This window comes from Saccopteryx bilineata, chromosome 4 (assembly GCF_036850765.1).
Source record: "Saccopteryx bilineata isolate mSacBil1 chromosome 4, mSacBil1_pri_phased_curated, whole genome shotgun sequence".
NCBI classification, from domain to species: Eukaryota; Metazoa; Chordata; class Mammalia; order Chiroptera; family Emballonuridae; genus Saccopteryx; species Saccopteryx bilineata.
Window position 1 is genome coordinate 197,797,215 of NC_089493.1, and position 24,846 is coordinate 197,822,060.

General features: G+C 56.6%; 1 protein-coding gene across 1 annotated transcript in view; it reads left to right on the forward strand.

Moving 5' to 3' along the window:
* Positions 1-24,846, forward strand: part of GNA12 (G protein subunit alpha 12) — an 84,559-nt gene that overhangs the window by 36,067 nt on the left and 23,646 nt on the right. Inside the window, exon 2 of the mRNA XM_066273488.1 lies at positions 6,392-6,607. Coding sequence (XP_066129585.1) covers positions 6,392-6,607 — 216 coding nt within the window. The remainder of the gene's footprint in view (positions 1-6,391; positions 6,608-24,846) is intronic.

Sequence of the window (24,846 nt, forward strand, 5' to 3'; positions counted from 1 at the left end):
CGATGCTGTCACCTGTTTGTGGCGTCTGCGGGCCGCTTCCCCTTGGAATGCTGTGTTGTGTTTGTTTCTCCGCAGATCTGTGGAGTAGTTAGTTTCTGGGCTTCCCGGGAAGGTTTCCTTTCCCTCCCACCGTGTTTGTCTTTGGGACATTTAGGGAAACGCTTAGTCCAAGTAGGTTCCAGGGCTAACCTCCGCCTGACCTGGGGGAGAGCGGGAGAGGAGCAGTGTGCCCTGGGCTCGGCTGCCCTGCTGGTCCTGGTTTCGGACACCGGCGTGGGTCACCGCCGTCCACCATTAGGACACCTGGGGAATTCTAAACCGATGTTGAACCCCTCCCCCTTTGATCGAACATTTGGGAGAACCAGCCTTTTCTAGACAGCTAGAGAAAAGCTGATACTAGTTTTCCGCGTGCACTTCTTAAACCAGGGTTTTTCTGACAGTTCCGTCTATTTCCTGAAGGGCTTGCCGTGCTCACCCCATTGTTCCGTTAAGTGTAACTGGTCATAACTTACCAGAATCTTCCGCCTCCCACGCCAGCCCATCCTCCGGACTCAGCTGGGAGAGCCGGTGGGTTGGTGGTCCTCTGCTGGACAACCTCGGCGTGCCTCTGCCCCGGCCGGCCAGCGAGCTGCCTTCTGGGCCATCTCACAGGACAGCCCCCTGGTCCCTCCCCACCTGCACTCACCCCGACCCTTGCAGCCACCACCACGTCTGAGGCCAGAGCACTGGCTTGTCAAGTGCCTTTCCGGCCCTCTAGTCGCTCCTTGCTTCTTATAGAGCCAGTTCCAGGCTCAGCTGGCCCGCCCCTCTCGCCCACGGTGCCGTTTCCGGCTGCCCCACGACACAGCTGTGACCTCTGACTGTGGCGTTCTGCCCCAGCCTGGCAGCAGGCGCGGCGCTGCTCCCGTGACGTGACCGTAGTGCGAGCTCGCCCAGCGGGCCCCTGTGGACCATGACGAGAGCCACCAGCCGAGGACTTCCCTCGAGGAGGGTGGGGTGAGGAGCAGCTCGCCCCATTGGAACAGCATCTGTTCCCGAAAGCTTCATGGGGCAGTGGGCTGGGCAGGGACCAGACTGGGAGGCCATCCGGTTCTGCCACCGTGCCCTGACGACCGTGGGTCCGCAGGCCACACTCCCTTCCCGCTCTTTGTTCAACCTCTGGATTAAAAGGTACCTCCCTTCAAGGCCAGAAACTGAGAGGAGCCATCTGCCTGGGCTGCTGGACTCGCTAACTTCAAGAAATGTGTCCTGTTTACATTTCTGGCACATTTCTTTTATTTGGATGGTGGCCAAAGGCAAACAACTCAGCCTAGTGGATTTGAAAACAAAAACAGAGCTTTCCAAGTGCATTCGCCTGTTGTCTAACGGGTGAACGTTCAGGACCTTCAGATTTTCTTAATGTAACTGTTTCCTTCTGTAGAAAAAGCAAATGCGGCCTGCCAGCATTTCATATCTATCTTAGCGTTAGTAGTGACTGTGGGAAGAGTTTAGTAAAGAATGGCTCATCTACGAAGATTTGGTTTGATCAGGGGGCTAAACTAACAAAATATATTTTGAAATGAGATAACAGGATTTGCAGTTTTTGGTCTTCATCCAATAAAACTGACACCCCCCTCCTGCCCCCAAATCTACGTCCTCAGCAGACAGGGAATCTATTCTTTGACTATAAGTTTAAATTGCTGGATTTATAAGTTGTCTTAAAAATGTGTTATTTGAACAGTTTAAAGTGTTACATGGTATTGAGATGAAGTCATCAAACTGCTTAAGGCTGTAACTGTGTATATTTGGGCGACTGGATAAAATGTATCATTATGGAAAAAATACTTTAGTAACACTACTGACAGGGGTTTTCCTTACAAGACTTAAGTCAATTGTCCTCTGCCTTAATTTTTTTTTTCTTTTAAGTGCTATTATATATGGATTTAGGTTTGTTTTTTTGTTTTGCTTTTGTGTTTTAGGAAATTGGGTTTTAATTGGAAAACAATAGCGGCAAGATGTTTTGGGGTTTTGTTTTTTATTCTATTATGCCTGCTAGATGAGTATCCCACTTTGAAGACATTAGCAGCTCTCTGTAACCATGGCAATAGGTGTGACCCTCAGCTCTGCACAGGAACAGGAAACATAGCATTTCCAAAGACCTCAGGCTCTCTCTAGAAAGGAAGAAGTGGGCTCAGGTTCTTAGCAGAAAACGCCCCTAGATCAGTTCGGATATTCAGAATAAAGTTGCCGCCCGTAGGTTTTGATGAGGATAATTTAACAGGACAAAAGCGAAACATTTTTTTTCTTGTTGCCTTTTTTCCTCCTAATGAGGTGAACAAGATACAGAAAACGCAGTAGAGCTCAGTGGTATCATTCAGAGTTCGTCAGCAGTTTTGCTAGTCTCCCTGGATTTCAGAGAGAGAATTTCTTTGTGTTTTGGCGAAGTTAATTTGGAACAGTTCCAAGCAGGCCTGGTTGGCAGTGTCCAAGGGACACAGGCTGCCTTCGGATGAACCTTTTTTTTTTTAATTTTTAAGCCACACCGTCCAATAATCAGGCCTGGTTTATGCAGCGTCAAAAGCAGTCTTGGGGCCCTGGCCGGTTGGCTCAGCGGTAGAGCGTCGGCCTAGCGTGCAGGGGACCCCGGTTTGATTCCTGGCCAGGGCACACAGGAGAAGAGCCCATCTGCTTCTCCACCCCTCCCCCTCTCCTTCCTCTCTGTCTCTCTCTTCCCCTCCCGCAGCTGAGGCTCCATTGGAGCAAAGATGGCCCGGGCGCTGGGGATGGCTCCTTGGCCTCTGCCCCAGGCGCTAGAGTGGCTCTGGTCGCAACAGGGCGACCCCCCACCCCAGAGGGGCAGAGCGTTGCCCCCTGGTGGGCGTACCGGGTAGATCCCAGTCAGGCGCATGCGGGAGTCTGTCTGACTGTCTCTCCCCATTTCCAGCTTTGGAAAAATACCAAAAAAAAAAAAAAAGGCAGTCTTGGTAGGCCTGACCTGTGGTGGTACAGTGGCTAAAGCATTGACCTGGAACACTAAGGTCGCTGGTTCAAAACCCTGGGCTTGCCTGGTCAAGGCACATATGGGAGTTGATGCTTCCTGTCCCCCACCTCCTCCCCCCACCCTGTCTCTCTCTCTCTCTCTCTCTCTCTCTCTCTCTCTCTCTCTCTCCTCTCTAAAATGAATAAATAAAATCTTTAAAAATAAATAAATTTAAAAAAAAATAAAAGCAGTCTTGGTAAATGATGGCTCAGGCCTTCCAGTCAGTTTTGGTTCCTGCCTTCATCTCCGATGTACAGAAGTGGACAGTTGAACTTGTGCACTTGTGCGGCTGCCCTCCCCAGTGTGTGAAGAGAGGTCCGTGTGCCAGACTGGTGTGCTGTGTGAGCCGTATGAAGCAGGGCTGTCGTTCGTGGTGGGCGGGCTGGGCACCTGGCCGGGGCAGGTGGGGTGGAAATCCTGGCCCGGCTCCTTCTGCTGAGGTGGGGGCAGCCTTTCTCTGATGTGCCCAAAGTTACTGTGACCCTTTGCCAAGAACGTCACCAGAGAAATGTCTCGCCCTTCTGTGCGCTCACATACCTTTTGTTCTGCGTGACATGGACAACACACAACATCTTCCTTGGGTTCTTGCACCTTTTCGACACTGTCTTTCCGGGCAGGTGGGGGTTTGTCACGGTGCGGTCAGAGGACGTGGGGAGATTGGAAGGACCCAGACGCAGGGGTGGAGTGGGGCAGAGGGCAAGGAGAGCTGAGGGTTTGTTTGTTTTTTCTGTCCTGATTCCCCTCTGGACAGGTCCTAATCCACTGTGGCCACTTGTCGGAAGTCACCCGCCCCCAGCAGCGGGTGGGAGATGGAGAGCCATCTCCAGTGAGGGTTGTCTCAGCCTTGCCTTTCCCTACTGGTCAGCAGGGTTGGGCATGTCAGCCCTGGCAGCCGGGTGTGGACCCTGAGGAGGGAGCCCTCAGAGCCTCTCGAAGCAGACGGTCTGGTCCTCCAGGTCTGGGGAGAGGTGGCCGGGCTCTCGTTGGTCACTGTCACCATCCCGACCCGGGTTCTGGCAGAAACGATGTGGTCGACTGCGGCAGAGACGAGAGGAAGGCGCTGCTTCTCACTCTGTCCGTGTCGGAAGTGGAGCTTTCTGGGGTCACTGCCCTCCAAGCCAGGGAGTCCTGAGCCGGAAGTAGGGGCTGGTATGTTGTGTAACTGCTCGTCCAGTGAAGCTGGGTTTTGTTTTGTGCTTTTATTATTTTTATTTTTTAATTTATTCATTTTAGAGGAGAGAGAGAGAGAGAGAGGAGGGTGAGGAAGGAGCAGGAAGCATCAACTCCCATATGTGACTTGACCAGGCAAGCCCAGGGTTTTGAACCGGTGACCTCAGCATTCCAGGTTGATGCTTTCTCCGCTGCACCACCACAGGTCAGACTGTTTTGTGCTTTTAAGAAAAGTACCAGCCATACATGACCTGTGGTGGCGCAGTGGATCAACCATCGACCTGAAATGCTGAGGTCGCCGGTTCAAATCCCTGGGCTTGCCTGGTCAAGGCACATATGGGAGTTGATGCTTCCTGCTCCTCCCCCCTTCTCTCTTTCTCTCTCTCTCTCTTTCTTTCCTCTAAAATGAATAAATAAAAATAATTTAAAAAAAGATACTGTCTCTAGTTTAAAAAGAAAAGAAAGTGCCAGCCGGGCAGTGTCCTGCTGCTGTCTGTGCTGGGGCTCTGGCGACCTTCCAGGGTAGGGCCCCACTGTCCCTTGGCTGTCCCAGAATTGATGGCGCAGTGTGTCCCCTCAGACGTGCTCAGAAAGCCCCTGAGATGCTAATGCTGCTGGTCTTGATGCACTAAACCTGAAAACAGCGACACAGACCCGCCGACCTCCGGGGGGAGGAGGGGCGCCGTCCCCAGGACTGTGTGGGCGCCGTCCCCAGGGTGCTCTGTGCAGGCTCGCCCCGTCCCGTGCCCCCGTCTGCGCCGTAGGAAAACACTCGCTTTACTTTTCACAGTGAGGACACGAGGAAAAGAAGGCAGGCTCGCTCCTCGTCAGCACAGACAGTGGCCCAGCCTCGTCCGGTGCCCCCCCCGCCCGCACGTGTCCTCCCGGCCTCGTCTGGTGCCCCCCCCCCGCCCGCACGTGTCCTCCCGGCCTCGTCCGGTGGCCCCCCCCCCCCCGCCCGCACGTGTCCTCCCGGCCTCGTCCGGTGCCCCTGCCCGCACGCACGTGTCCTCCCGGCCTCGTCCGGTGCCCTCCCCCGCCCGCACGTGTCCTCCCGGCCTCGTCCGGTGCCCCCGCCCGCCCGCACGTGTCCTCCCGGCCTCCTCCGGTGCCCCCGCCCGCCCGCACGTGTCCTCCCGGCCTCGTCCGGTGCCCCCGCCCGCCCGCACGTGTCCTCCCGGCCTCCTCCGGTGCCCCCCCCTGCCTGCACGTGTCCTCCCGGCCTCCTCCGGTGCCCCCCCCCTGCCCGCACGTGTCCTCCCGGCCTCGTCTGGTGCCCCCCCCCGCCCGCATGTGTCCTCCCCGCCTCGTCCGGTGCCCTCCCCGCCCGCATGTGTCCTCCCCGCCTCGTCCGGTGCCCTCCCCGCCCGCACCTGTCCTCCCGGCCTCGTCGGGTGCCCTCCCCCCGCCCGCACCTGTCCTCCCGGCCTCGTCTGGTGCCCCCCCCGCCCGCACCTGTCCTCCCCGCCTCGTCCGGTGCCCTCCCCGCCCGCACCTGTCCTCCCGGCCTCGTCGGGTGCCCTCCCCGCCCGCACGTGTCCTTCCGGCCTCGTCTGGTGCCCTCCCCGCCCGCACGTGTCCTCCTGGCCTCGTCTGGTGCCCTCCCCGCCCGCACGTGTCCTCCTGGCCTCGTCTGGTGCCCTCCCTGCCCGCACGTGTCCTTCCGGCCTCGTCTGGTGCCCTCCCCGCCCGCACGTGTCCTCCTGGCCTCGTCTGGTGCCCTCCCCGCCCGCACGTGTCCTCCCGGCCTCGTCTGGTGCCCTCCCTGCCCGCACGTGTTCTCCCACTTAGTCCTGCTGTGCAGGCGCTGCCGGACTTCAGCGATTGACAGCACTGGGCTGGCTGTGGTCATCCCGGTCACTGCTGCTTGCTGGTGCGGTTTGTTCTCCGATGCTGGCTCTGCCCAACTCGTTACAACTTCTTGCCCCTTCGGCATGCCCCTTCCAGGCCCTTTCCAAATGCACGCACGGCTGCAGGGAGCAGGCCCCCTGCGCGGTACGTCTGCACATGTCGGGACACCGGCGTGTTTCTGGGAGTGACGGCACGTGTGCCCTGCCCCAGCGAGCTGAGACGAACCATGGTTGCACGTGGGCCAGCCTGTGAGTGTCCTGCTGTCTGACGGGCGGTGCCAGACGGAGGCTCTCGCCGGTGGCTTCGTCTCTGGAGCACAGTTAACCCCTCTCTACTTCTGCCGTCTCCCAGGGCTCGAAGGTCCTCGTGGACGCGCGGGACAAGCTGGGCATCCCGTGGCAGCACTCGGAGAACGAGAAGCACGGCATGTTCCTCATGGCCTTCGAGAACAAGGCGGGGCTGCCCGTGGAGCCCGTCACCTTCCAGCTGTACGTCCCCGCGCTGAGCGCGCTCTGGGGGGACTCCGGCATCAGGGAGGCCTTCAGCCGCAGGAGCGAGTTCCAGCTGGTGAGTGAGTCCTCCCCCCGGCCCTGCCCCCCACGGGACTGGCACACGACGGTGACCTTGGGTGGGATGTCCTTGAAGGCCCGTACGAGTCCAGGCAAGCTGGAAATCGCATTACATCCTAAAATTCAACAACAGAAACACATCACGAAGGCAGACTAAGCTATGTAAATACTTAGAGACCGGGCAGAATTAACTCGTGCGGGCGGGGGTCAGTGTTTTTGTTCAGGACTGGGAAGGACTCTGGACGCATGAAGGGTCAGTGGAACTCAGAGGCTCCAACGTCTTAGATCTTGTTCATAGCCGGAAAGGAACACGTCCTCAGCACAGCTTCTCAGTGGGCGGGCTGCCTGCCGGCCAGAACATGCATGTGTCCAGTCAGCACCCTGGAACCTCGTCTCAACCCTCCACGCTATTCCGTCCAGATTCTTTGCTTCCAAAGGTCTGGAACTTTCAAAACGCTTGGTCATCTTGGTCACTTAGATTCATTTAGAGGATGAATCTAGAAACAGAAAATTTGGGTGCTGCCCCGGAGAGATGGGCAGGCCGCAGAGCCTTGCACCCTGCCCTGTCGTGTGCTGTCGTAACCGGTGACAGCCCCCCCCCCCAGCTCAGACCACTTGCCTGGAGGGACCTGAGCGGCTGGGCACTGACCAGGGTGGCGCATGAGGTGGGAGCATTGTGTATGCTTTGAACGGTGTCTCCACGCTCTTCCGGGCTTCCCTGGGCTCGGTCACCTGTGCTCTGGCTGCCCCGTGGTTGGGGTGGCGGCAGGAGCAGGGCGAGGCCGGTACAGGATGCACGAAGGTAGCTGGGCAGGTAGACGGTGCGCTCTGCGCAAGTCCGTTTAAGACGCTGAACTTGAACCAGGGCAGCAGTGGTTTGGAGACTTGACCTCATCATGTCCTATGATTGACCGCTACTGGTTTTTGCCCAGCTCTTTGCTTGTTATCTGGTTCCTCAGATTCATCATTGGACTCCCCCCCCCCCCAAACATGCTGAGTGAGCAGGCTGGGAAATCACTGTTGGGGAACTTTGCTTTCCCTCCTGTTCCCTAAGTGAGGGTGGATCAGACCATTTCGCAACATTGTTGTAAGTTAGGGGCAGCTTCTCTGTAGGTTAGGGAGGCCTGAACCAGCTGTCCTGGCAGCTCAGCCCAGTAGAGCCCTCACCTGACCTCCCATGGCCGGGTCACCAGCTGAGCACTTGCTTGTGCCGGCGTCGTCGGGAGACCTCTCACAGCGGCACACGGCACACGCTTCCTCTCCTCTACCCTTCTGCTTCACGCTTCTTGGCTGTGAACACAAACTCAGAGCTGTGAATCCTTTTTGACATCGTTTCAGTATTTCAGAGTGGCAGGGCCGGGTGCCTTCTTGAAACAGCCTTCGTTCTCCTTGGGCTCTCGACGACAGTAGGGTTGCAGACCCCATTCAGAGCAGGGTGTTTATGTTGACAGCACAGTGTTTCTTGATTTCTGGAAGTCAAGTGATTCTGCCATTAGCAAATTCTTTTCCTGTCATGTTCAAAGAAATTGAGTCCTAGAATTCACATGGCTGGAGATTGCTGGCAGAATAGGCTGAGTTTTAGACAGGGAGGGAAGTTACCATCACGCAGTGGGTGGGTGCTGCCGCCTCACAACCCCGTGGACAGGAACATGCTAATGTAGAGGGCCACTGGGGTCAGCGGGGCCGATCCCTTTCTCCCCGGCCCTCGCGCAATGGACAGGGGCTTTCTCAGGGCTGTGGGAACAGGGGCGCACACTCGCGGGCTTGGTGCTGCCTCGGCGGAGCCCTGGCACACAGGAGTGCCCCCGACGCTCCTCTGCGTTCCTGAGACAAACACCGGCTTGCGCCGCGTGGCGGTTCTCGCTTCAGCAAAGAGCACACCAGTCAGTTCAAACAGGCTTGACCTCACAGACGCGTGTTCCTTTGGAAGCTTGCCTGTGTCTCTGCTGCTGTTATTTTAATGGAGTCTTCCAAATACTTTCCCCAAACGTTTGAGGCGCTGGGAGGGCTGGGCCAAATGGAAGGTGGGGTGACTTGTAGCAGCAACAGTGACTGTATCTTTCTTGGAGGCCACGTGAAACAAAGTGACTTATACTGAAAGGGCAGTTTTGTGCGTGTTCTGTGACTGGTCCCTTGTCCCCCTAGGAAGGACGTCAGCCCTACAGTGGTCACTTTTGGTGACTCAGGGAAGTTTCATGGGAGCTGGGTGATGGCGTGTAAGACCAGAGGTAGCTGCCTGCCTGGCAGATGGCAGCTCGTGTCCACGGGCTGTTTGGGGTCGTGTTCGAGTTTCCCGCCGTCTCTGAGGGCTGTGACTGGTCTGGCCGCCTCCTTTCCTGTCTGAGTCTTACCCTGAGGCACCCTGGCTTGAGTGGTAATCTTTTCCCTCTTTACTCTGCTACTGAGATACCCTGAAGACTTGACTGTTTACAATGCTGCAGTTCCAGAGTTCAGACCAGAGAAGACAGGAGAACCCCCAGAAAGTGTGACGAGGACGGTGCCCTCAGCCTCTGAGGTCTCCTTTGGTGTGGTGCAGTCTGGGATGTTCCGGAAGGAACATCCTTTCTACTTGGGACGCCGGTGGTGTCCTGCTGCTGGTGGCAGATGCTGAGTGTGCCTGGGTGTCCACTGTCACTGTGCGGTTTGGTTGGATTTGGCGGGAAACCCAGAACAGCAGTGACTGTCCCCCCCTCCCCCCGCATGCACACCCATGAAGAAGTTCTGAGGTGACCCGTCCAGGAGGACAGGCGGGATCCTGCGCAGGTCTGTCCCTGGCTGTGCGGGGCCCTGACGCTTGGCTTCCTCCTCAGGCGAGTGCTCAGAGTGCATCCCAGACAGGACGGGGCTGGTGCGGAAGACGCGTCCACCCTCCTCTCGGGGCGACTCCCTGCGAGCACCCTGCAGCGGTCCCGGTGGAGCTCGCCGGCCGGGGCGTGGTCACGTGGCCACAGCTACGGGGAGGCTGCTCAACGTGCCTCTCAGGCTGCGCCCATCCCGGAGAAGCAGCCAGAGCCGCTGCCAGGGGCCCTTGGGGACCTTCTGCCTGCGATGGCGGGGGTGGGGCAGGGCGGGGCGGGGCGGTCCTTCGGGTGGGGCCCGTGGGAGTCTGGGAGGGCAGCGTGGGTTCTGCATGTGGTTCTAACTCCTTGGTGGAGCAAAGAACACTTCCGTCGCAGACACACCGTGTGTCTGATGAAGAGTTTCTGTGCCCTAGGACCTGGGTCTTTAATTTCGTGGAATTTATTCATTCAGCAAATATTTGTGCAGCAGACACCATGTGTCGGGCACTCGTACAGATCCCGGGAGACAGTAGCAACCAAACAAAAACAGACCTGTGCCCCGTGGAGCTGGCGCTCTGACGAGAGGAGGCGACAGCAAGTAAGTGGGGGGGGGTGCGTGTGTGTGTGCACGTGGGCCGGTGCTCATGCACACAAGCAGGCGTGTTCCGTGTGAGGCGGGAGCTGGGGGGGAGCCTGTGCACAGAGGGGAGCCTGGGTGGGCAGAGCTGGTCACACACATTCTGCAGCAGATGCTCGGCTCTGCCCATGTCTGGGTCCCCTTCTCACGTGGTGACCGAGTTTGGAGCTGGGCCACAGAGCCAGGCTGCATGTTCTGTTCTCTCCGCGGTTTGATGCAGCCCTGCGACTGAGTTCTGAGTCTTGCTCTTACGACGGTGGACGTGTCGGCCCAGGCCCCCTCCTCCCTTGCATAGACTGACCCATGTCCAGAGCTTGGATGGTCAGCGCAAACCCACGCGTGGAAACCACACACGGAGGTGGTCAGAGGCCCCGTGCCCGTACAGTTTCAGGCTGTTTGGTGTTCATTCTATGGCAGCCTCCCCGAGGGGCATGTGAGGAAGCCCTGAAGGGCCCTGAAGGAGGCTTCTAGGTGTCTGGGGGAAGAGCAGGGGAGGAAAGAGTGTTCATGCCCTGGAGAGTAACAAGTGCAAAGGCCCTGTGGTGGGAGCAAGCTTTGTGTTTCTGAGTGTAGCACGGGAGTCAGTCAGGCTGAGGTGAGGGAGCGTGGGGGGTGGTGAGGAGGAGTCCCGGAGCAGGAAGGTGCCGAGGGCCTGGGAGGGACTCGGCTTTCGGGAGAGAAGTGACATGGTTTGACTTAGAAATTGATAGGATCATTTTGGCAGCTGCGTCAATAACAGAAACGGGCCCACGATTGCAGTGCTCTAGGTGGCAGATGACAGTGGCTCAGGCTGGCGAGGTGGTAGGTGATGGACGATGAGAAGTGGGCAGGCCTGTGTGGCTGAGAACTGGCAAGGAGCTGGGAGGTCAGCCAATGTCACCGCCCAGCCTGCCAAGGGGTTCCCTCGGCCTCGGCCTGGCGGCTAACACAGAGCCCAGCTCTTTACAGTATAAAACGGACACGGGTGGAGAGCCCGCCTCTCTTCTCTGGAGTGGCTGCCAGGCTGCTCCGAGTGGGGACCCGTCCCTGGAGCGAGGTGGAAGGAAACCCTGTGCTCGCAGCGTCACTGTCCCCACGCATCTGCTGTCTTACTCCTCGAGGCCCCTGCTCCGTCCAGGAGACACGGCGCGGAGCACCCGTCCCAGCCCCTCTGAGAAGCCGCACTCCAGTCTCAGCATCAGGAGTGCCGAGAGCACAGCGTGGCAGGCAGAGGGCCAGGCGAGGGCAGCGCAGACCCCCGTGCAGCGCCCTCCCTCCGTGCCGCCGGGTCTGCAGTTAGCAGGGGACGCGGGCGGCATCCAGAGACCAAGGCCAGCCCAGCCCGGTCCAGGTCACGCTCCTGCCCGCACACCTGCTCGCCAGGCTCTGGGAGGGTCCCCTGGCCGCCTCTTTATCCTCCTGGAAGTCGTATCTCCTGACAAGTACAGCTTCCTCTGACCGTGGCGTCTTGTCCTGTGTTTACTGGCCGCTCATGGTCGTCCCCTGTGAGCCGCTGCCGACGCCCTTTGCTTCTGTTTGTCTGTTGGGGACACATTTCTCCAGGTTTCTGCTCACCCCGCACCAGGTGCTCGTTCTTCCAACACACAAAAAAAACTTACTTTGAAATAATTACATATTCATGGGAGACTACAAAGATAGTGAGTGCAGAGAGGTCCCTTGCCTCCCTCACCCTGTGTCCCCCACAGCTACATCTTACACGGCGACAGTGTCCTGTGAAAACCACAGAGTGACATTGGTACTGTGGGCGCTTCTGTCTCATTCTCCTGTGTGGGTTCCTGTGTCCACCGCTGCCGTCCAGACGCAGAAGTGTCCCCACCCCAGGGACCTCCCTCCTGCCCCTGTGTAGTCACCTCCCCTCCATCTCTAAAATGCTGTTTGAAGAAGACTATATAAAGGGAGTTGTATAGTATGTGACACGTCGAGGTTGACATTTGTCACCATAATGCCCTTGAAATCCATCCAAATTTGTGTCTGTGTCCCAATGATACATACACACACACACACACATACACACGCATATTTCTGAGTAGTCGTTCATGGGATGGAGGTATCAACAGTTTTTTACGCATATGTGTATTTAGATAAATAGGTAGACATGCACATACGTGCACACATATACATCCAGATGGGAGCCTGCATCACTTTTATCTTGTAGGATAGGTCAGAAGTGTCAAGACATCAGGGAGTCATTTCTAGAGCAAACGGAGGTACAGTTCAGATACTGGAAGGTCAGAGAGGACTTGCTCATTTCAGGTTTGGTAGGGTGCCTGTGTGAGTCTTTAACCTGTCCAACTACACTGACTTCCTCCTGTGACACACAAGGCAGAGCCCAGCCTTCTTCAAAGGGACTTGAGGTACCTGTCCCCTAGCCCAGCCCCCCATTTGATGATGAGACCATTTGCTCGGAGTGACCAAGTGACAAGGCTCGGGGAGGAGGAGGGCCTGGCCGGGGTCAGTGTGCGAGGGGTGTGCGAGGCCCCGGGCTTGTCTGGCCGCCAGCTCCGGGGTGGGCACACCAAGCTTCCTCCGGGCGGCTCTGGCCCGAGGACACAGAAGCAGGAAGCGGAGGTATTTGCTATTCTTGGATCACGTACTGGTGAGAAACTTAGTGTTCCTGCTCATGATCTTGGCCTTTCCCCTTGGTTTCATTAATCACGCATAGTATTATATACTTACAGACCTCAAAAATCTACTCTTTGAGGGGGAAAAAAAAAAGTGTTAGGCATTTAACAAAGACCCTCGTGGAAAAGTTGCTAATAAAGCTTTAACGTCTGGAGGTCTGTACGCCGGTGACATAATGGCTTGCGGTGGAAATGTGATCTATTTCGAGGTGGGGGTTGGGCGAACAGAAATGCTCCAGGATTTGAACGGGTAAACATTTTTAGCTTGTGTCTGGCAAACGCCAGCATAAAGAAAGTTTAAAAATGCAAATTAAAAAAAAAAAAGAAGCAAATAACAAATGAAGGGGGCGGGATGTGCGACTTCTAAGGAGGGGGGTTTTGATGTGTTGAGAGTGTGAAGCAGTTGCAGTGTGTGGGAGTGGGAGTGTCTGTGAGATGAGGGCCTTCCCCCTCTCCCCCTCTCTCTGCGGGAAAGAAGCAGCAAGATTCCCCCCCCCCCCCCCAGCCTTCCTTTCCCACTCCCCAGCCGGCGGTGGGAAAGCAGAGTAAAGCAGCACCCGGCCACTTTGCCTCAGTCGCTTGTTAGTGTTGCCCAGAGGGACGTCCTGGGCCGACTGGGGTGGTGGACACGGGGCTGTCCTGCGTGGCGTCGGGAGGCAGCGTGATTCGGTTCCTCGGACTGTGTCAGTGTCAGCATGGGGGTGTTCTGTCCCCTGGCGGCCTTTCACTTTCCAAGGATTTTATCCTAAAGTAACAACTAAGATGTCCAGCTTCTGCTTACAGTAGACTAGTTATTTAGAGACTTGTGCCGAAAATCATTTAAAATGCTAAAAATCCCTTCACGAAAGCATCTCAGGCCGGACAAGATGGTCAGGAACCCCTGGGCCAGACCCTACGACGGAGAGCGCCTCAGAGGTCCGTTTTCCTGAGACGGGTGTGTGGTGGCCTGACCCACACCCCTCAGCTGCCATGTGTAATGGACTCTTCAGGATCTCGGAAGGAGGTGGGGGTTTAAGATGGCCCAGGCTAAGGAATCTGAGAGGGGACGCCTCTGTAATGAGCTGGAACCATGGAGGGTATAAGTGGACCCACAGCAGGGCGAGAGCAGGACACAGTGCCACCTGGGGGCCAGCTCCCCTTGGGGACGCAGGCCCAGGTTCCCAGGAGCCGCCCAAGAACCCAGCGCTGTGAATTTAGAGCAAAGTGACACCGAGCAGGTAACGTGCCTCAGTGCCTGGTGGAAGCATGTGGACACCTGGGACACACACCGCAGCCTGAACTCTGGCGGCTCCCCGCAAATGCCGTGTGAGGACGGGGCATCCCAGAGCCGGCCAGAGTCACCAGGCCACAGGCACCGTTGCCCAGAATCAGGAGAAACAACAGGCAGCAGAAACAGGTCCACAGTCTCCCGGAGTTGGATTTTATCAGACACAGATTTTAAAACAACCATACTTCATGTGTTTAAAAGAAATACAAGTTAGCCTGACCTGTGGTGGCGCAGGGGATAAAGCGTCGGCCTGGAAATGCTGAGGTCACGGGTTCGAAACCCTGGGCTTGCCTGGTCAAGGCACATATGGGAGTTGATGCTTCCAGCTCCTCCTCCCTTCTCTCCCTCTCTCTTTCCTCTCTAAAAAAAAAAAAGAAAGACACTGCCTTTCATCAGAAAGAGTGTCAAAAAAATAAAAATAAATAAAAAAAATAATAAAAGAAATACAAGTTAGAAAATACCTTCAGGAAAAACTGGGAACTGTTCAGTGTGGCGTGGAATGTTTTAAAAGGACGAACTAGAACTTTTAGAGTTTTAAAAAAAATACAGAAACCAAACTTTAAAACTCTGGGTACATCAGGCAGTCGGTGGAACCAGAGCTGCGGGGAGGATGTAGGAAGGGCGGGGGGACAAGAGACAGAGACAGAAGTGGGGAAACTGGGAAGGGAGGTGGAGGGGCGGTGGGTGGAGGGAGGGGATGTGATAGAGATGGTTAAGTGGAAGTTACGGACGGAAGGCGGGGGGCCGGGGCAGGGCCACGTGCCAAGAGGGAATGGCTGATAAAATGTAGGAAGCAACAAGACTAGTATAGTGAAACCACAGGAAACCGGAGATAGAAAGTCTCCTATTGAACGCAGCTACCGAGAAACATAGCGACTTGGGACAGCTCTCCCCCCTCCCCCGAAGCTACGACAGAAGCTGGAGAGAGGGGATGCTTCAAGGTGGCCTCCGCCAGAGAGGGTCTGGAATTCTGTAAAGCCGCGGTCAGTGTTGAGACAGCGAGTGGCCATCAGCAAGTCCTCGCTGCAGGAGTCACAAGGGTTACACACAGTTCAGCGGGAGGAGGGTGGTTCCGGGCGGAGGGTTCGGAACAAGAGAGACAAAGACTAATTTTATCACTTTTTTTTTCTTTTGTTGGCCATGCTTTTGGCATCGAATCTAAGCGTTCATTGCCCGATCCACGGTCGGGAGGGCTTACTGGGACCCTTTCTTCTCACAGTTAGGGGGTTCTCTGGTATTTTAGCTGGATCCGCCCTGAGTTAATTTGGGGGGTGTGGAGTGAGGTTGGGGGCTAGCTAGCTTCATTGTTCTGCATGTAGACGCTGAGCTGTTCCAGCCGCACTTGTTGACCATCTATTGTTCTTCCCCGTTGAGAGAGGTCTTGGCGCTGTTGACGAAAACCAGTCGGCCGTGCGTGCTGGGTGTGTTTCTAGACTCTCCATTCTGTTGAGTAAGCCTGGATGCCTCTCCTGATGCCCCTGACACACTGTTCTGATTACTGCAGCTTTGTAGCGAGTTCTGAAGTCAGGAAGTGTGCTGCCCTGCACTCCCGCTCACCCCTGGTTTCTGCTTCTCCCCGGAGTGGTTCTGACTCGCTCTCCCTGAGGACTCAGGGCTGTGCAGCCGCAGGTGAAAGAGAACAGAGTGGGAGGGACTTCTTCCCCAGGTCAGCACCCTGGCCGGAGGGCCAGCTCTCACGTGGCTGGTTTTTGTTGGGACCCCTCGCTGAGAATGTTTCTCATGTTTTTAAAAGGCTTATAAAGACGACTGTCTCTGGGCCACAAAGCCTAGTATCTAGTATCTTTACCATCCGGACCTTTCCTGAAGAGTTTGCTCACCCCTTGTCTAATAAAATCAGATATTAAGATTTATTTTTTTAAAAAATACAACTTTAATACAGTCCGAGGTGTTGGTGGAGAATTCGGTAAGTAAATGGGTGGGACCACATTGAGAAGAATGGAATTGGACCCCTACACACACCCGATTTCACAGGAACTAGAGACGGAAACAGGCAGAGCAGAGGAACATACCCTTCAGAAGGGTCATGTGAGAGAACGTCATTGTCCCGGTGCGGGGAAGAGCTCCCCAAGTCCTCAAAGGTGCAGGCAGGAAAGGAAAAGATTTAGTAAGAGACTTGCATCAAACGGACAATGGCGGTTCATCCAAAGACAGCGGCGGCCGTGGGCGCAGAGAACACGCCCAGCCCCGACAGCCACAGAGGCAATGTGTCCAGGGTATCGAAAGAACTCCTACAGATTCACCAGCAGTAGGCAATTAACTCAGTGGAAAAATGGGTTAAAGTCTTGAACAGGCATCCCTGAGAGGAGGAAATGAGTTTTATTACATGCTCGCCAGATTTGCAGAATTAAAACACTCGACAATTCCCAGACTTGGCAAGGATGTGGAAGGAACAGGAACTCGCGCCCAGGCTGGTGCGCCAGGTCAGGAAAGCAGATTGGCGTTAACTGACTGAAGCGGAGGCAGGGCGTCCCCGCGGCTCAGTGGTCCCGCTCCTAGCTGTCCGTAAAGGCACGCACATGAGTGTCCCGAGCACAATATTCACCAGTGGAAACCACCCAAGTGAAACAGTCCAGCCGCGAAGCAGGGGAAGGAGTTGTTCTGATTCCTGAGCACCGCAGGGAGACGGGCACAGGACAGCGCCCTCGGCGAGCGCTGGGACGCGGAGCCCAGGGCAGCACGAGAGCGCCCACCATGCGCGTCCGTTCACGCCGGGTGTCCCTGCCGCGCGGTGGCCTGACAGGTCGGCCACATTCTTGCGGAGCGCGTGCGCGTGTGTGGGAGCTGCGAGGAGGCGGCAGGAGGTGTTATCGCCGGCGTCGGGACAGCGGTGGACCCTGGACGGCGGTGGACCCTGGACGGCGGAGCGGGCGGCTGGTCCTGCCCCGCTTCTCGACCCTGCTGGCTGCCGTTTTATCCATTCAGTTCGACGTTTATCTTTCATGCGCTTTTCTTATAACGTACAGTGATGATAAGTATTGGAAAGGGAAAATAATAATTACCGTATTTTTCGCTTCATAAGGATGCACAGGCATCTTCCCCTCTGCTTTTGGGGGGGAAATAGTGCGTCTAATGGAGTGAAAAGTACAGTAGATGAATGGGCAAAGATTATTTGTAAAGAATGTCGGTTTCATTGCTTGTCAGAGCAAAAACAAAAAGTAATGACCTAAATGTCCCCCCCCAGTGGGGTAATTAGAGCCCTGACCACACAACAGGCGGCTGTGCCATGGTCAGCAGAGCGGAGGGCAGCTGTGTGTTGCCACAGAGAGAGGCCGCTGTTCCGTCACGTGCAGGTGGGTCGGGCAGAGCGTGGGGAGGAGAGCCCCGTTTCCGTTTGGAAAGAGAAGCGTTCAGGTGTGCGAAGAACACACGGGAAATTCAAACCCGGAGTCAGTCTATCCACCGGACAAGCCTCGGTGGTTCTCTTTCAGTTTCTTTAAGTTTATAAGTTTATAATGGCAGAAACTTATTTTAAAGAATTATTTTTTACTTTTAATTGTGGGAATTTTTATTCACAGTTGGGCCTCTGTGCCTTCCCTGGTCCAGGTTAGCTGTGAAGCCCTTGAAGACCGGGCTGCCCTGGTGGCAGTGAGAGGCCGTGTGGGCGGGGCGTGTGAGAGGCCCCCCGTGTGGGCGGGGCGTGTGAGAGACCCCCCGTGTGGGCGGGGCGTGTGAGAGACCCCGTGTGGGCGGGGCGTGTGAGAGGTCCCCGTGTGGGCGGGGCGTGTGAGAGGTCCCCGTGTGGGTGGGGCGTGTGAGAGGCCCGTGTGGGAGGGGCGTGTGAGAGGCCCGTGTGGGGGGGGCATGTAAGGGGCCCGTGTGGGCGGGGCGTGTGAGAGACCCCCCGTGTGGGCGGGGCGTGTGAGAGACCCCCCCGTGTGGGCGGGGCGTGTGAGAGGTCCCCGTGTGGGTGGGGCGTGTGAGAGGCCCGTGTGGGAGGGGCGTGTGAGAGGCCCGTGTGGGGGGGGCGTGTAAGGGGCCCGTGTGGGCGGGGCGTGTGAGAGACCCGTGTGGGCCGGGCGTGTGAGAGACCCCGTGTGGGCGGGGCGTGTGAGAGGTCCCCGTGTGGGCGGGGCGTGTGAGAGGCCCCCCGTGTGGGCGGGGCGTGTGAGAGGTCCCCGTGTGGGCGGGGCGTGTGAGAGACCCCCCGTGTGGGCGGGGCGTGTGAGAGACCCCGTGTGGGCGGGGCGTGTGAGAGGTCCCCGTGTGGGCGGGGCGTGTGAGAGGTCCCCGTGTGGGCGGGGCGTGTGAGAGGCCCCCCGTGTGGGCGGGGCGTGTGAGAGGTCCCCGTGTGGGCGGGGCGTGTGAGAGGTCCCCGTGTGGGTGGGGCGTGTGAGAGGTCCCCGTGTGGGTGGGGCGTGTGAGGGGCCCGTGTGGGGGGGGCGTGTGAGGGGCCCGTGTGGGCGGGGCGTGTGAGAGACCCCCGTGTGGGCGGGGCGTGTGAGAGGCCCCCGTGTGGGCGGGGCATGTGAGAGGCCCCCCGTGTAGGCGGGGCGTGTGAGAGGCCCCCCCGTGTGGGCGGGGCGTGTGAGAGGCCCCCCGTGTGGGCGGGGCGTGTGAGAGGCCCCCCGTGTGGGCGGGGCGTGTGAGAGGCCCGTGTGGGCGGGGCGTGTGAGAGGTCCCCCGTGTGGGCGGGGCGTGTGAGAGGTCCCCCGTGTGGGCGGGGCATGTGAGAGACCCGTGTGGGCGGGGCATGTGAGACACCCGTGTGGGCGGGGCATGTAAGAGACCCGTGTGGGCGGGGCACATGCCTTGGCAGCCGCAGACCCTGGTGGCGCCTGCCCAGCCTGGTGGCGCCTGCCCAGCCTGGTGTGTGTATGTGGGGAGGGGGGGGGACGACTCAGTTTGGCTGTGGTGTGTGGCCGTCGGGGTTTCACCTCATTCTGGGGCAACCTAACGCATTCTTTAGGGCTCATTTCTGAGTTGACACTTCCCAAGCAGTACGATGGGACCAGCCTGCATGTCTCACAGACGTGTTTCCAGCCAAACGTAACTCGTTAGAGTTCTGGCTCCACGCCGAGGAAGTCTGGGGCGGCTTCTGCCATCCCCAGTGCTTCTGAAATGCCCACGTCCCCAGCCCCGCCGGCGGGCGCTGAGTGTTGGTGTTTCATCCAGGCTCTTGCTGGCCGGCTCTCTCCTTTTCATCGGCTCCCGCCTAATTCTCACCTTTCCGAGTTGATCCTGTGCCTCCGTTTCGGGATACCTTCGTGCCCCCCCCCCCCCGGGGTTAGCCGCCGTGACTGTGTGTTCCTTCCCTCCCTTTGCTGGTGCCCTGGCATCTGTAGAACTGTGGAAGCACGCCCCAGCCAGGAAAGACCGGTGCTGGCTAGCCCCTCCCAGGGGTCATCCTAGGGTAGGGCTGGGGGCGGCTGGGACGGAGAGGGTGGCCGTGGGTGGGCAGGAGGCAGCAGCTAAGCGGGAGCCAGAGTTACCCTTCTCTGCCACTAACCTTAGCCCTTTGCCTCAGAGCCCACATTTCCTTATAGTGAAGGCGGGTCATCCGGATGGAACAGCGTCTGTGACAGTCCTCTGAGGTCAAGGAAAGGCACAGAGCTGTTGCCAGCATAATAATACTCCATTAAAGCAGTCTGTCGGCTGGTCATCAACATCATTCACATTGAGTTGTCTGCATTCTAGCCCTAGCACTTTTTTATTCAGACCCCTTTCGATGGAACTTTTTTCCAAATATATCACATACTATCCCGTCCTTGACATGTGGAGCTTATTTGTTTATTTATCTGTCTTTTCCATTGATTTGAGAGAGAGGGGGAGGGAAAGGAGAGAGGTGGCTGGGTGGCTGTGCTCTGACCGGTCCGAAGCTGTCCACTGGGTGTGCTGGCCCTGGAGCCTCCCGGGAGGTCAGCCCACCTGTGTTCTGCCCGGGGCCACCCAGCACGAGCTACAGAGGGATGAGCAGATGGCTGCTCCTTGAGCTGGACTTGGAGGTGCCCAGGTGAGGCTGGCTGCCACAGCACGGGTCCTGGGGCCACTTAGCAAGCGCTGCAGGGCTCACTGAGGCCAGATGCTGCGTGTTTGAGAGGTTTTCAGAGAATCAGAAACATGAGCCAAGACCAGTCATTCGTCTGAACAAGCCACTGGAAACTGCTTGGGTGGGCCTGAAGGTGGGGCGGGGTGGGGCGGGGCTCGAGGAGTCGTGGGGTAGGGCAGGGCCTCGGGGAGGGGCGGGGCGGAGCTCGGGGAGTTGCGGGGCGGGGTGAAGAGTGGGAGCAGGGTGGTGGAGTCTCGGGTATGGTGCCCATCTGCCATCACAGGAACACGGCCTCCGCCAGCACTTCTGTCCAGGAGAAGGCTGCCCTCTGGCCCTCGCCCTGATGCCGGACAGTCCAGCTCCTCCCCGTACGTCTCTGGTGCCTTCCAAGCTGCTGCCCAGAGCTGGAGCTCAGAGGGAGTGAGTCTGAGTCCGTCTCTGGGCCCTTTAAGAGGAGCTGCCTGGGACTCCAGCAGCCTCCGTCTCTCTCAGCCTCAATCCCAGCTGGTTGTTACAGCCAGAAGTTATGGGGACTTCTCTTCCTGGCACTGGGACCCTGGGCAGGGGGGCCTGGTGTAGGGCTGGGACCCCTGGCCCCTCAGGGGGGACCTCTGCAGCTGAGAGCTCCCCCCCCCCCAGTTTGTATCCACCGCTTGTGAGTGTGGGACCAGCTCCGGGTCTCCGCCTCTCCTACCAGCCTCCATGTACCTTCTTTAACTCCCAGCTGTAGGACTTCCATTCAGCCAGATCTCGGGCGGTTCTGAGTGATGGTGGCTTTATACTTTGATGTGGTTGTGGGAGGAGGCAAGTACCGCGTTCACAATGCCTCCATCTTGCCCGGAAGTCCCACAGGACGCTTGGGTTGTTGAAGTTGCCACACCAGTGATTTGGGGATAAGTCACAATGCAGGGCTGGATAAAAGTAGGTGCACAGTTTTTGCATGGGAAAGGACGTGCAACTTGACCAGGCGGTGGCACAGTGGATAGAGCGTCGGACCAGGACGCGGAGGACCCAGGTTCAAAACCTCGAGGCCGCCTGCTTGAGCGTGGGCTCATCTGGTTTGAGCAGGGCTCACCAGCTTGAGCTCAAAGTCACTGGCTTGAGCAAGGGGTCACTCGATCTGTTGTAGCCCCCTGGTCAAAGCACATATGAAAAAGCAATCAAGGAACAACTAAGGTGCTGCCACGAAGAATTGGTGCTTCTCATCTCTTCCTTCCTGTCTGTCCCTCTCTCTTGTCTCTCACACACACACACACACACACACACACACACACACACAAGACATGCAGGTCGTGATTATTAAAATAGCTTTATTAATCCAAAAGAATGTCACCATGGCACAATAGTAATAAGACAAATAATACAAATAAGTAATATAATAAATAAATGATAATACAAGAATAAACTCTATTCCATGTGCTCACAATTGCACACCTACTTTTGCCCACCCGTGGGTTACTCCTCTCTCTCTAAAAGAGCCATCCCTAGTACTAGTCCCAGTGAAGCGTGGGAAAGCCCAGTTCCTACACTTGCGACTGAGGTGCTGTGCCAGGCACCCAGCGCCCTCGCGCTTAGCTCTGCAGACCTCTCCGAGTGCCCACCCGGGCCCTGGGCCCCTCGGCCATCTGGTCCAGCGGTCTCGTGGGGTGGGGGGCCTCTCTGTGCGGGGTGTGCATAGGTGTTTCAGATGCCCAGCCTGTCTGGGAGTCCTTGCCCAACCTCTGAAGTCCCTTCCACTCCTGACATGATTTGAAGTCCAGGGTCCTCCCGCCTTAGCTCACAGGTGGAACTGAATGTTCGGTGTCCTTTCCGAAGACGACCTGGCACTTTAGAAAGGCTGTGTGGCTGTGGCCGGGCGTGGGGTTTCCGAGGTTTCTGAAGGACGCGGGTGGAGCAGTTCTGCTTCTCTGCTGCGTCTGTCAGTGCCGTGGGCTCTGGGCAGCTCGGCTCGAGGCTCTGGGCTCTGCTGGCCATGGGCTCTGGGCAGCTCGGCTCGAGGCTCTGGACTCTGCTGGCCGTGGGCTCTGGGCAGCTTGGCTCGAGGCCAGGCCGGGACCCAATGGGCAGCTCGGCTCCGAGGCCCTGGGCTCTGCTGACCGCGGCCGGGACCCAATGGGCGGCTCGGCTCCGAGGCCCTGGGCTCTGCTGACCGCGGCCAGGACCCAATGGGCGGATCGGCTCCGAGGCCCTGGGCTCTGCTGACCGCCGGCCGGGACCCAATGGGCAGATCGTCTCCGGGGCTCAGGGCTCTGCTGACCGCGGCCGGGACCCAATGGGCGGATCATCTCCGGGGCCCAGGGCTCTGCTGACCGCGGGCTGAGACCCGAGGCCGTGTGGGCGGTGTCCTCCGCTCCATTAGCCCTTAGCCGCCCTTTATCCTACATAACTTCCTGTGGGAGCCTAGTCTCTCAAGAACAGGGTCTCATTCCAGTTGACTTACATGGTGAGATCTTAACCCAAAACAATGTTTTAAAATAAAAAAAAAAAGGCAGTGTATTAGCTCCTGAAGAGTGGTAACTTGATCAAGCCTTTTAACAGAAAACCTTAGCACCCGAGAAACTAGATACAGGGGTTACCTGTCGAGAGGAGAAACGGGGTAAGGGGGGGGAGGCAGCTTATTTCTCCAGTGCGCCCTCTCCCTACTAATTTTTTAAAAATCTGTACATTATCTATTCAGTCACTTTAATTCTAAAATGTTAGTGATTCATAATAGAGTAGCAGGAACTCGTAACATAGAAGTCCAAATTATGTAGGTGTTTTACCACCGAACCGGAAGGGGATGTCAATAAGCCACATTAGACAATTCATGCTGCGTTCAGAATACTCCTGAGAATAGTAGCAATAGTGACTCCCAAACACTGAGTGCTTACTGTGCCAGCCACTCTGCGTGAATCATGAACCAAGACCCAAACAGGGCACGTTGAGATTCCTAAATATGTACAACACTGTCCTTTTTAAAAAAAAAAAAAGGAAATAAGAGCTTTAGACATGTTTTTATTCTTACAGTTTGGTTTTATTCATATTAGAGAATGATTTGGTAAAAGGACAGATGAATTGTTAAGTCTGAAAGGAGACCTTGTTGCTTTTTTATCCCTCCTGTCCTGCCTTACTGTCTTTTTTGTGTTGTGTGGGCTTAGTTGGTTTGCTCTGGTCAAATGTTTAAACTTCTTTCTCATTTCCCTTTGTGTATAAAAAAAAAGAGATCGGTACAGTGGACCAAGACACGTGGTCCCGTTATGCCCTGTCTACAGGAGACTCACTTGAAACCCAGAGACACAAACAGATTGAAAGAGAAAGGGTGGGAAAAGCTAATCCTCGGAAATAGGAACCAGGGGAGGGGAGGGGAGGGGAGGGGAGGGGAGGGGAGGGGAGGGGAGGGGAGGGGAGGGGAGGGGAGGGGAGGGGAGGGGAGGGGAGGGGAGGGGAGGGGAGGGGAGGGGAGGGGAGGGGAGGGGAGGGGAGGGGAGGGGAGGGGAGGGGAGGGGAGGGGAGGGGAGGGGAGGGGAGGGGAGGGGAGGGGAGGGGAGGGGAGGGGAGGGGAGGGGAGGGGAGGGGAGGGGAGGGGAGGGGAGGGGAGGGGAGGGGAGGGGAGGGGAGGGGAGGGGAGGGGAGGGGAGGGGAGGGGAGGCTGCACTAATATCAAAGTCAACTTGAAATCAAAACCAGCTACAAGAAACAAAGAAAGATGTGATCTAGTAATGAAAGGTTTACTGCAACAAGAAGCTAGGGTTATTAACATTGATGCCCCTATTGACAATCAAACTATAAGAGGTGTGAGCTGAGAGAGCAGAGGGAGAAATGAGAAACAGTTCTGCGACGGTGCCTGGAAACTTCCGTGCCCCACGCTCAGCAATGGGCGGGAGAACCGGACGGGAGACCCAGGGGAGCAAGGACCCGACACAGCGCAGGAAGTAGGTCCGACAGGCGTGACGGAGCCGCCGCGCAGCAGCAGCCCAGGGTCCGCTCCGGACCGACCGCGGGGGAGGCCGCAGAGGAAGTCTCAGGAGATTGTAAAAGATGGAGGTGATACGATGTATCTTCTCCACAACATGATGAAATGAGAAATCAGTAACAGAAGTTAAATTTTCACAAGTTCGTGGAAATTAACACACTCTTCGACAACCAGTGGGTCCGAGGAGAACTCACAAGGGAAATTAGAAAACGCTCAGGACTGAAGGGAAAACACAGCTCACCAGACGCAGGGGCCACGGTGGGCAGGGCGTTGAAGGGGGGAGCCCGTGCCTGTAAGTGCTCACGTTAAAGCAGGGGTGGGGGACCTGTGGCTCGCGAGCCAGATGTGGCTCTTTTGATGGCTGCATCTGGCTCGCAGACAAATGTTTAATAAAAAAAAAATTAGTAACGTTAAAAATATATAAAACATTCTCATGTATTACAATCCATTCATTTCCTACTGCTCCTGTTCATGGTTGCGGGTGGCTGGAGCCAATCACAGCTGTCCTCCGGGACAACACCATATTTTTATTGGATAATGCATAACGTACACGGGTCATTGTATGGCTCTCATGGAATTACATTTTAAAATACGTGGCGTTCATGGCTCTCTCAGCCAAAAAGTTTCCCGACCCCTGGGTTAAAGACAAGGACCATCTCAAATCAGCAGCCTAACTTCACAACTCAAGTAACTGGAAAAAGAACAAACTAAACTCACCAAGCAGAAGGGGGAAATAAAGAGCTGAGATGAAGGAGCTAGGGAATAGAAAAACAGTCCAGAAAATGAATTAAACCAAATTCTGGTTCTTTGAAAAGATTGACAGAATTGAAGACAGAAAGAGAGAAGACTCAAGTTCCTAAGGGCAGAAATGAAAGTGGGGATGTTACGACCACTTCTACAGAAATAAAAAGGGTTTGAAGAGAGTGCTGTGAACAGCTGTACGTCAGCAAATGAAGCCCCCCAGATGAAATGG